At 46.9% G+C, this 12,567-nt stretch overlaps 1 protein-coding gene across 1 annotated transcript; it reads right to left on the bottom strand.

The window, feature by feature from the left end:
* Positions 1–4,233: 4,233 nt before the first annotated feature.
* acyp2 (acylphosphatase 2, muscle type) lies at positions 4,234–12,140 on the bottom strand. The gene is made up of 4 exons (XM_084667183.1): positions 11,946–12,140; positions 11,490–11,506; positions 11,235–11,344; positions 4,234–4,771 (listed from the first exon to the last, which is right to left on the bottom strand). The coding sequence occupies exons 1-4, from the start codon at positions 12,010–12,012 to the stop codon at positions 4,657–4,659; spliced, it is 309 nt and encodes a 102-aa protein (XP_084523309.1). The 5' UTR covers positions 12,013–12,140; the 3' UTR covers positions 4,234–4,656.
* Positions 12,141–12,567: the final 427 nt, after the last annotated feature.

Below are 12,567 nucleotides of genomic sequence, written 5' to 3'. Positions count from 1 at the left end.
AGCTTAGGGAGGCACAGCCTACATCCCACCCCAACACACATACACACACACACAGAGACACACACATGCACACACACACATTTGTTATGACATGGGGGCAAAGGATTGTTCAGACACCAGAGAGAACAGACTGGGCCATATGTGTTATGAAAGGGGAGACTGTCAGGAGGTGGAAGACCATTCTGCAGCCCGGGAGCCAATAAGAGTTCAACAATGTCAGTTTCCCTAAGATTCCGAACCAATGGCTGCAAGGAAAACGAACAAATCTCCAATCCCCTCCTGACCCCCCTGTAACATACACACACACACACTTATACTCACACACAAACTATTCTGAACAATAAGTATAGTTGGCCTTTACTGGAACTTACATTTGTTGCCTGGCAACTGTTGCCTCTCACACACACCCGTGCATCCACACACACATCTCTCAGGTGAAGTGGTGTGTGTTGGCGGTGGGTCCACCCCCGCTATATGGTAATGCACATGGGGGGAATATACAGGAATATGGAGATGCTGCTGAGGTTCATGACAGTAATTTGGTGCTGAGTATGTGAGGGTGATGACGGTGTGTGTGTGCGCAGAGCATATCTGAGAGCACCCAATCCTGTTCTAGCAGGGTTCAGTGACAGCTTTAGCTGCCATCGCAATTAAACTTTGGGAGAGTTGTACAATATAAAGTGAATTTATTTTAAAGGGAAATTTTCCAAGATTGTGCAGTCTGACAAACACTATAGTGTTTCTGGCTTGAGGTACCAGGAAGCTTGGAGATGAGACAGAAAATCAGTTGTCTTGATTTCTCACAAATCTCTCAGCTCGGTATGGTTACCATGGTCACTAGCTCGAGTTGCCAGGCTGTTTGACGTGAGAAGAGGAGGAGGAGGCGGACGAGGAGGTCGAGGGGGCAGCGGTGGTGCGCTTGATTTCCGACGCTGTTCACTGTTGAGTGAAGAGAGTGGGTGGGCTGGGAGCACTGGTCTGCCCCTCTCTGATCACTCTCTCTCTCTCTACGCTTCACCACCTCTCTCACTGCTCTTCTTCACTTCCCTCCCATTGTTGTGACATCTCTCCACAAAGCTTCCTAACTCGTCCCACCTTCCCTCTCTACCTTTCTCTGCCATCCAATGACATGAAAAGGGAATCACCAAACTGCTCTCGAGCACACAGTGGCACGACCACGTCTCTGAAAGTCATGATGATATCATGTATTTGCGTCTAACAGTTTGTGGATGGAATCTGACGAGTGTGTGTTCTGCAGAGGCAGCGTGTACTGTACGTGTGTGAGCGTGTGTAGCTGGGACACCCAGAAGAAATGTGCCCTTTTCTTTCACTAGTGACGGATGGCTGTTCACAGAATAGTCCCCTGGGCCTTGTTCCATGCAACGGGCCATCCTGTTATTACACCCAGCTCCAAACATCCCAGCACAACAATGCACCATCAGAACACTCCGGACAGCCAATCAGTGATAGGCCACTCATCGTCATGGAAACTCCAACACTGGTCTAAATACCACACTACAGACACTGAAGACTATAAAGGAGGTGGAGAGGGATTAGTGTGTGTGTGTGTGCGCGATGACACAGGTTACGTAACTGTAGCGGATCAAGGCCTTGATGAGTGGGTCTCCAGTCGAGCACGTCCTCCTCACTGGGGGACGTAAAAATAAAGCGCTGTATTCTTTTTGGCAACTTCCAATCAAAAGGCCTCTTCTTTTGTCCCGGCAGAGAGAGGCACCCTCTGAGGAAGGTCTCGGGGGGAGGTGGGGGGGGGGGGGCGTCATGGCAACACTTGGCAAGCGGCACCCGAGTGCAAGCAGAGGCAGCAGAGTAACCAGTTGTTAGACTACCCTGTGTGGTTGGGAGGACACTGGCTATGTATGGCCGACCGCAGCACAGTTACTTTGGTCTCAATCCAGGCTGAAGAGTAGAACCTGAAACTGAAGCACAAACATTCCCTAGGAAAAGCCAGCAGCTACTTTTGAAGCCAAACATCCTGCGTAGGCCTACTCAAGTGGGGGAAACCTTGGGATTGGTGCACAGCCACACCTGTCTGTTAATTTCATAATAAACCTCCACTTTAATTGCTACTCATGCATGCCCCCACATTCCCAGGAGCAGAAATGGACATCAGGGAATGGGATTACTGTGTCTAGCCTCTCTCTTTAAGTGGACCTATGATCTGCGCCACCCTGCTATCAGGGTGTGGCTGCAGCAGGGCGGGGGGTAAGAAGCTGCAGGCTAATGGCTTTATCCAATCATCTGAAACCAGGAGAACCATTTCCAGGAAGTCTAATACCCAGTAGGGATAATATGCCAGGTGAAGCCCGTTGCTCCTAGTACACCAGAGAATTGGTAGTAACCTTATCATCTAGCAGAGACAGAGGCAAAGCTAGGCGCTGCTGCAGCTATCATGTCAGATGTCACGATTCACTGCTGCTTAGAGGACTTAAAATATCTTTCCTTCAATGGGTGTATTTCCCATTCTTGAAAGATGACGATAGAGTTTTCAACTCTCAGGCTACATCCTTCTCTATGGGTACACTTTCTTAGGATGAGTTCCCTCCAAGACTGAACCTACATAGTCCACAATGATGGTATATCCATATTCCAAGTGTATGTGTTTGTGTGTGTGACAACTGTAATTGTGTCATCTGTCAGTTTGACTTTTATCATCATTTCACCCATTCCTGGATTTGGTCTTGACTCTTTGGATCCATGTGGCCACATCCTATGTACATCACTTACTTTAAGCCTGCAGCTACTCCTGCATGACCTGCATCTGACTGGTGCTTATTAGGGTATGTCATTTACATTTAGTAGACGCTCTTATCCAGAGTGACTTACAGTAAGTACAGGGACATTCCCCCTGAGGCAAGTAGGGTGAAGTGCCTTGCCCAAGGACACAACGTCAGTTTGCACAACCGTGAATCGAACCGGCAACCTTCTGATTAATAGCCCGATTCCCCAACTGCTCAGCCATCTAACCCCCAGTCATCTGGACATCACCTGTTTAAAGGGCTTCCTGGCTGCGTCTTACGTACAACCAGAGTTGTGTCCTGGGTGAGTGTTCTCTAAGTGTTCCTTGAAGGTGATGAACTGGACTGTAAGCTCTCCTGGATTTAATCAGATCTCTCTATCACATAAGAGGATTCTCAACATAGCTGCTGCTGCTACTGTTGCTTGGAGGGATTTATCACCCCGCTGCATTTTGGGTAACCAACCATCCAAGCTTGGAATCGGATGATGACAGGCAGGTGGTTGGGGCCTAATGGGTGAGATGAAATGATGGTTGGCTCGGGGGTAAGAGTAAGGGAGGGGTCAGATTGATTCAGGACGAGACAGAGAGAGGTTGCAGCGGGGTCAGGGAGGAGAGAGTACGAGAGGCAGGATTAGATCACCTGGCCTTGAGAGACCAGAGTCAATCAAGGTCAGCAGAGAGGGAGGGAGCGAGAGAAAGAGAGAGACTCAGAGAGAGACACGGAGAGAGAGAGAGAGAGAGAGAGAGAGAGAGAGAGAGAGAGAGAGAGAGAGAGAGAGAGAGAGAGAGAGAGAGAGAGAGAGAGAGAGAGAGAGAGAGAGAGAATCCTTGGACTACAGCAGCACAATTTGTTAAACGGATCCAGCTGAATCACCTAACACACACAGGTGGGCTGAGTCAGTGGATGCTGTAATGGGGACTCTGGCTGAGTCTGCACTCTGACTCAGCCCTGCAGGGTTTCTATAGATCTCATTGGACCAGGGCATGTGAGGTCGGCAATCATGTGACTTATTGTTATGTAACATTGCCTTCGCTAGACTGGGGATGACATGAAACATGAAAGAAAGGTGAGGGAGAAAGAGAGGGAGGGGGAGAGAGAGAGAGAGAGAGAGAGAGAGAGAGAGAGAGAGAGAGAGGAAGGGGGGCTCTGTCTAGAGTCGCCTCAAATCCACATCTACTGTATTTACGCTCTGCTGGGCCAGCTCGGCCTTCTTGAACATCTATAATCCTTTCAGCTATGTGACCTGTCCAAGAGTACAGCTGAATTCCTGTTCCAGTCCTGCAGTCCCAATATATCCCCAGACACAGTGAGTCCACTCCAATTCAATCCAGGGGAGAGAGCAGTTAAAGTTAAGAGTAGAGAGAGAGAGATGGGTTCCAGCTTTTTGAAATGAGTGATCTGCCCTTCAAATCATTATGAAAAGCAAACTAAATTCAGACAAAAGGCAAACGAAGACAAAAGGAATCAGGAAAGCTTGTCAGTGTGTTATTGATGTTATTCAATGTGATGACAAAAAGCATTCATTGTCTGAATAGAGCAAGGGAGCTCAACAATAGACAGAAAAAGTGGGGGAGAGGAGAGAATGACCATTATTTGAAAAGAGGGCTAGCAAAAGATCATTTTGCACAAAGATCTTTTCAAAATAGCTTGATATTTTGCGAATACTAAGAGATAAGAAATTAATTAAAAAAAATAAACATAGCTGGCACATCACATTTGTGATCATATCACTACATTTAGGCGTCTTGATCTTGCATCTTCGTGGGGCTATGTCGTTGTTATAATCAGTGACCCATGCACTTAAAAAAAAAAAGTCTCTCTTGGAAGTCACTTTAGATAAAAGCGTCTGCTAAATGCATAAATAAATGTAAATGTACTCTTCAGCTCAGGGGCCTCCTTAGAAGCGAGTGTTGAACCCAGACAGCTGGAGCTTGTCGATGGCTCTCTCATTGGTGAAGGAAGCTCTGGTGATGCGGCACGAGGGGCTCCCCTCCTTACTCAACCACACCTTCCTGAGTGGGAGGGAGGGGTGAGGTGGGGGGAAGAGAGGGGAATGAAAAGAGATGGGTTATATTGCTGGTCGTCATACAGGTTTATGTAGCTGTTTATCTATAGTGTCTACACATTTCCTACAGGTGTTGCAAGGGGTGCGCATTTCTCCCTTACAGGACGGTCTGATGTGTATCTAGGTGCACTGGGCTACGATTCAATTCAGGGACGATACGTTTGATTACAGAATGATTCGGTGCAATTGGAATCGTGATGTGATATGATGCAATCCGATACGGTTCTTAACATGTGCTTATTGCATTCATTGTTTGTATCTATTTTGTTTGTCTGCTTTGTTACTGGAAAGATACACTTGACCCTTCAGGGGTTCAAATAGGGTGAAATGTAAAAATAATCTGTGCATCTAAACTACAGCTTGGGAAAGAAATACATACATTCCTTGGTTGAAAATAAGCAGTTGCTTGGGAAAAAAAAATCTTTCCTTGGTTAAAAATAAACTTTTAACATGTGGAGGAGCAGAAGAGCAGGGACTCTAAAGCCAGAAGATTCCTCCAGAGCCCCTGTTCTCCCTCCCTTTGGGAACCACTGCTCAACAAGACGCCTTTAGGAGAATGAACAGAGATTGCCACCTCAGTGATAAAAAGATTTGATTTCTTAGTGCTGCTTTTGTTTTGTGCTTAATTCAGAGGTAGATCATTGAGGCGGGTCAGTCACTCAGGTTGGCCTGCTGGCTTGTGATGTCAACAGCCAGGCCAACAGCCAGGCCAACAGCCAGGCCAACAGCCAGGCCAACAGCCAGGCCAAACGTCCTGATTTGGCCTCAGCAGCCTGTGTGATTATTATGGTTCAGCATTACTATTATCATCCTGGTCTGTGTAGCTTAAGGGAGGTTATCGAGGACCAGGACTAGCTGTTTGTGTGTGTGTGTGTGCATAAATGTGTGTGTGTTTACATGAGGGTTTAGGTTGGTTGAGGGGAAGTTCTATGGGCGTATGTGAAGCCCTCTGTGACATGCTTGCGTGTAAAAAGGGCTATACAAATAAATCTGATTCGATTTGTGTGTGTTTGCATGAGTGTGTGTGCGCGTGTGTGTGTGTGCGTAAGTGTGTGTGAGAGTTGGTGGGTGTGCGTGAGTGTGTGTGTGTGTGTGTGTGTGTGTGAGTGTGTGTAGGTTCTCAAGTCTCGGGGGAGCTCAGATAACGGGCAGGGGCCATGGAAGGGCTGGACTTCCTGGTTGCGTGACAGGCAGCAGACTAACAGCTGCCCCAGAGAGATGGTAAAAGAGGGAAATTGAGCAGTGGCGGAGCAGTGAGGGATGAGAGAGAGCGAGAGAGAGAGAGAGAGAGAGAGAGAGAGAGAGAGAGAGAGAGAGAGAGAGAGAGAGAGAGAGAGACAGAGAGGGTTAGTGATAGATTAGAAAGAGAAAAAAGGGTGAGGGATTGAGTGATGAGAGAAAGACGAAGGGAGGCCGGGGGAGGAGCGGGGGGAGATGAGTCAGCCTCTTTCAATAAGGCAACGTCTCCATCTATCGCCTATTCTGCTCTTTGGCGTACTGTACCGTACTCTGTGGACTGTACTATACTGTACGTCATACAGTACAGTATTCGTATCTTACTAGGCCTGCCCAGGGCAGCTGTAACTGTAGCCATCACAGGGTTTAGCAGGGTAAAAGTCTCTTGCAGAATAATAATATGTAACAAAATGGAGGATTTAACCCCAAAACAGCATTAATTTGTGCATTACAGTCTGTATTCTTTTTAAAAAAATGGTCAACTTGTGTAATATTTATTCATTAACTGTAGATTTGCCTGAGTGATATGTCTGTGCTCATTCAATATACTTGTGATAAATCTGCGAGGTCACACTTGTATTTGGCTTGATCTAGGCCTAAGTCTACACAATGGATGATCCTGACAATGGCTTGACTTTCAGTTATGCTGTTAAGTTAAACCTTTCAAGCCTTGCCCCCCTAAGTGAATCAACCCAATTTAAAACACATGACCCAAACTAATCTGAAGGGGAAATTGTGTGTGTGTGTGTGTGTGCGTGTCTGGATGTTCTTAATCACCACCCAGTCCTCTCCTTCACTTTCCCTCACTTTCTCTCCCGCTTCCTCTCTGCTTGTGTGACACGACTTTGCATAAAGGGGTTGAGCGGAACCTGGAGGAAAAGGCTGTTCCTTCTTCCCAACTACTTGAGGAAACAAGATAAGACCTGGGGAGAATGGGAAGGAAGGGATGGATCCTGTCAAGGGGTGGGAGCAGCTGTGGGCTAATGAGGAACATGCAGTATTGTTCCTGAAATTAAATCTAAACAGGGGTTGGGCCTTAATGAATGGCTTTTAAATCAGGTTGTCCTTCTAACAACACGTCATCCAGGCTAAAGGCAGCCCTCGAGGATTTCCTGTTAGGAAATAGGTGGGCTAACATGGTCAGGCCAAAAATGTTGGATCAATGTTTATTGGACAGCATTTTAGCTCATTTGAGGGGACAGCACTTTTTTTTGTTTTTTCACTGATTCGCTTCAAATCTGAGATAGACGATTAAACGATCTGAAAACATGAAGAGGATGGAGGGGAAAATTGAGTGTGTGTGTGTGTGTGTCTCTGTGTGTGTGTGTTCTGACAGGGAGGAGTGTGTTTTCAGAAGGAATGTGGAATGTAGTGAAGAGGGTGGGAGGAGAGGAGACAATCAGCAGAGGCCCCAGGATGGCACCATCACAGATTCACTCACTGAAACGTTGTTTACCTTCTCTGTGATAGGACATCACAAACAAGACGCTTTGTCCAACAAGCCATTGAGCAGGAATCCCACCAGTGGAGTAAGAGGGGGGGGGGGGGCTGGGGGGGGGGGTGGACATCACTGTGTGGCTGTCTGCTCCCTCCTCTGATGGATAAAAACCTCTCGTCCAAAACAAGTTTTATCCTGGTAAAGTTAGATCTAGATGCTGATCCTACGTCAGTTTTGTGTTTGCTCATTTCATGCTAATCACTCACAATGCGGGAAGGGAAGACTGATCTCAGATCGAGGTGGGATTGGATGCTGGCCCAGATAAACAGCTGGGCATTAGACCGGAATAGAGGACACGGATTGCATTCCTATAGAGGGCTGGGGCTTTAGTGTGTGTGTGTGTCTGTGTTTGTCTGTGTGTTTGTCTTTGTGTGTATGTGTGTAGCCTGTCAGAACAGTGCTAAGATGGATTATACAGACCAGGCTTTAAACCATCTGTGTCAATCCCCAGCTTCACTGGCCAGTCCTCATGGTGGGCTGGAAAACGCCAGAACAACAGAGGCCACTCCCACAGTTCCAACCGATCTCATGCAACGTCCGGGACAGGTTCAACAGAGACAATCTCTTCCTCCCCTGATTCATTACACTCACTTCTTCCTCCTCAATCATATTCACTCTTCTTCTCCTTCTAGCCCCTTCCTTCATCCCCATCTCCCTGTTTTTGGTCAATCTATCTGTTTCGGTTCAATCTCCCTCCCTTCTGCTCACTTGTTTAATCCCCTCTCCATTTCCTCCGTCTCTAATTTCCTCCCTCTGACTTTCACTTCTGCCTCTTCCTCTTCATTTATCATTCTCCTTCACCTTTAAACTACATTTATCTCTCACAGCCCCTTTCTCCATCTCTCCTGCCAGCCCTGCCAGCCCTCCCTCCCTCCCTCCCTCCCTCCCTCCCTCCCTCCCTCCCTCCCTCCCTCCCTCCCTCCCTCCCTCCCTCCCTCCCTCCCTCCCTCCCTCCCTCCCTCCCTCCCTCCCTCCCTCCCTCCCTCCCTCCCTCCCTCCCTCCCTCCCTCCCTCCCTCCCTCCCTCCCTCCCTCCCTCCCAGGCCCAGAGTGCTGTTTTATGGGTTTGCTTCGGCAGAGGAAGTTGTTCCGATGTGGGTCACTGGTCCCCTGGGACAGAAAAGAGCTATATTAGTTATGGCAAGACGGTCCCACGGAACTGCATCCTGAACTGCAAGAAGCAGACCTCATGGAGGTCTATCCAGATAGAATAACCCTGGAGCATCCAGATAGAATTACCCTCCCATCGCATCCCAGTCTCACTGTGCTCCAGTGTCTAGTCCATTCGGCAGCAGGCTACAATGCTATTCATATCATAGGCCTTTGGTGGTGCGCAGAAGTCAAAAACCACAAAACCCACCCACCCCACCAGCACACTCGCACCCTCGCCAGTGTTCTCTGACACGGTCAGTGACTCAGACTTTAGGGAGCACCCCATGCTGTGATTGTGACACATAAAACACTGCAGGTTTGTGTTTCTGTGCCGTTAGTGTTCATGGAATATGTGTGTCTATTTTACGTGTGTGTGTGTGTGTTTACCAAGCATGCCTGGTGTTGCCTACTACCCTGGATCAGCTAGCTGGGGACCCCCAGAGCAGCCGGGGGTCTTTAAGGTTTAATAAGACTGAGAGGCTCTGCAGTTCAACACAACATCAAGGCTTTGCTCTGGTCTGACCAGGAAGTAGTAGACAACAACACCTAAAAGGGCCCAAACGGACCAATATATACAGGTAGACTTTACTGAAAGAAGGTAAAAGATAATACCCTTATACAGCTCTAACCTAGAGGTTAATCTTAGAGTTCCTCAATACATTTGTCAGACCACTGTGATGTTGAATCATGGATGGAGGGATGAAGTCTTCAGTCGAGCAGAGACAAGCACATAGTTCCTTTATCTATTTAGAGTGATGGTCTTCTCTGACCTACAATAATGGCCACTAATATGGACGTGACATTATACGAGGGGACATGGGGTCTGAGAGATGCTGGCTAAATCATCAGGCCAGACCAGGCATCTGTGCTAAATGGGCATAATTCTATTAGAGGGGCTTGAAATAGAGATTTCATGGCTCCGGGATAGGCACTGGTGCAATAATAGCCGGGATCTAACCCTCCACACAGACGAGACAGAGAAGACACAGCCACACAATTAACAAAGTGTATCCTTCTGAAAAGAATGCTATGACCTGTGAAGGCTTGACATTTCGAAAGAGCATTCCCTGCACTCAAATGCCTTTTGGAGTTTGAAAAGATTAAAAAGCTCAATATGTGGCATGCACTGACAGGATGCTTAAAGTTGAAGTAAATTATTTGGCAGGTAGTCACAGAGGAATTGTAGTCTGAGTCCAGGCTGTGCATAGGAAGATCCAACCCCAGGCTTTACAGGAATGGAACAGCCGCTGAGCAGTTGCACAAACAGCTTGGTTTATGTGTGTGTGTGTGTGTGTGTGTGTGTGTGAGTGTGTGTGTGTTACTTGTCAGGGTGTGAGCAACAGCCTGGAAATGATGATGTCATTTTAGTGTGCAGAGCTGACCTGCCTCCGCCCTGATGTCATCATCGCCACATCCCATCTGGATGTGATACTCTGACCTGAACCCTCTCCCTCCCAGTGAGATCATCTCCCTCATCTCCCCCTCTTTCCTTCTCCCTCTTTCTGGTCTCCCTGGTCTCCCTGGTGGATGTGGGAGGAGAGAGAGAGACAGAGAGAGACAGGGAGAGAGAGAGAGAGAGAGAGAGAGAGAGAGAGAGAGAGAGAGAGAGAGAGAGAGAGAGAAAGAGAGAAAGAGAGAAAGAGAGAGAGAGGGGTAACCTATGGCTCTCCATTTCTCTCTTAATAAAAATGATTTAAGTCAGGCTTTCTGGTGGACAGCTCCACCCAAACATGTCATCTTTACAGAATGTGCAGACAGCAGGTCTTAATTGCTTGTACCACAGCAGAAGATGAAAGGCTAATTAAATATAACACAATAAGCCAGACAGGGCGAGATGAAAGGGAATAAATGCGAAAAATAAGTCAGACCACGGACTGACCAGAAACACAAACACACACACACACAATTACATATAGTTTGACATTAGATCCACTGGCAGGACTGCTAATGAAAGGCCACATACTGAAGTGTGACTCTGACAGCTCCAACACTGACAGTGACATTGTATGTGGCATTATGGACAGACCCGCAGCCTCCCAGGTCTCCACCATCTGCTGAAATGAGCTCTTTATGTTCCCCTAGATCGTCTCAGATGTTGTTAAAGCCTAGTGCTAGAGAAACAACACTTTCTCTGTGAAGCACTGCAACTTTATGACGTTGTGAGCGGTTTACCGTTCTACTAAGTAAAGACTGCCATCTTGTGGTAGACTAGGGTAACTGCTGGTCGTTCACAGACTGTCGCTGCTTTGGAAGTTCTGCTTATCTGCTGGAAATTCTTTTTTATTTTAAATTCGATGTATACATTTTGTTTCTTTTTACTAAAAAAGTGAGCCATGACATCTGCATGGAAGGGGTAGCTTAATTACATAATTCCCTTATAAAGTCGACCAAAAGGAGATACTGACTTAGATGCATGCATGAGCGTTAACAAACAACAGTCCTATAAAGTTTGGTAGGTTTAGGGACACTGTTAGACTAGAAGATTCCTCCAGTAGCAGGTTTGAAACAGGGCACCTTGTACTCACATCTCCCGAACCATATCTGCAGGGCCCTGGATCTGGCCAATCACAGTGCCCTTGTTTGTGTTCTTCACCCAACCACAAAGGCCCAGTCTAAGCCCCTCCTTCTCTGTGTACTGGTGGGGATGGGGGGAGAGAGAGAGGGATGAGAGATATTCACTCAGGGGAGAGAAAAAGAGCGAGAGAGGGAGAGGTGATACAGCACTCCTCTAGCTATATGGATACAGTAAGCAACATAGGATCACAAGAGAAATACCTTACCATTCTGAAACAGACCCCTGAGGAAAAAAATCGCAAAAAAACATTAAAACTAATGATAATGTAATGTTTAGCGGACATGGGGTTCTAACCGTGGCAACTATTCACTATACTAATCCAGTAGAGGTTCAGACAGTTGGAGGAGCCCCAAAAGAGGCTGAACATGCAATGATTTTATTGGATGAAAGGATAGGAACAAGCTCATGTGCACCAAAAGTTGCATTATGGTTAAGAAGGCCAAATTACATACAAATAGTTAGGCACCCAAAAACAGGGAACTGTGAGTTTACAGTCTGTAAACCAGACAGTTTTCATCACAGTCCCCACATACACAGATTGAACCACGGTCACTGACTGCTTCTTACTAAATTAAGAAAAGCGGATCACTTTACAGCCATGACCACCGCTGCAGCCTGGTGGAGTACAGACGTTACGTCAGCAAGAGGAAAACACACAAACCTTGGACGTGTCCAAATATCTCAAAATCGACGGAGCATAACTTGTCTCCAGCTGTGTCGTTAGACATTCTCGCAGAATCAGCAGTTGTTTGGAACAGTGAGGAACTAGCATTGACAGGCTAGCACACAAGCAGTCGCAGAGAAGACACCCTGTCATGCGTCTCACCACTCACTGCTCTGTATCAGATTACTACACATCCAAATTTAGTCTGTAGGGGTTTAGATGCTTTGAATATGGTGCAGTGTATTTCACGATACGTTTATTCCAGCAGTCCCGAGATAAAAACATTAGACCTGCAGTACTCAAAAAGTCCTCTAGGAGGCAGACACAGCCTTTGACGGTAAAGGTGGTCGGCTCTGCTGATGCTGTCGTAAAGACACAGTGAGCAATACAGATTCACTCAGGCTCTGATGAGTCAAGTTGTTGTGTTACTATAACGCACTCACACACACTCACGCACACACACGCACATTTAACCATGTATAAAAGAACGCCCAGACACACCGTCTGTCTCACTCATGCACAAACATAACACACACACTTAAAACAGATACACTCCACTTCCATTCTTTTAAAGATATTTGGGCTTGTTGTGATGATGTGATGTGATGTTTGGTCTTTT

Source organism: Hypomesus nipponensis, chromosome 11 (genome assembly GCF_054491055.1).
Source record: "Hypomesus nipponensis isolate SF chromosome 11, ASM5449105v1, whole genome shotgun sequence".
Classification (NCBI taxonomy): Eukaryota; Metazoa; Chordata; class Actinopteri; order Osmeriformes; family Osmeridae; genus Hypomesus; species Hypomesus nipponensis.
This window is presented reverse-complemented; position numbering and strand designations above follow the sequence as displayed.

Coding starts and splice junctions, on each gene's coding strand:
- acyp2 (XM_084667183.1), bottom strand. CDS start 12,012: ATGTCTAACGACACAGCTGGAGACAAGTTATGCTCCGTCGATTTTGAG. Junction 4,772..11,234: donor GCAGATATGGTTCGGGAGAT/GTGAGTACAAGG, acceptor CCTCCCACTCAG/GAAGGTGTGGTTGAGTAAGG.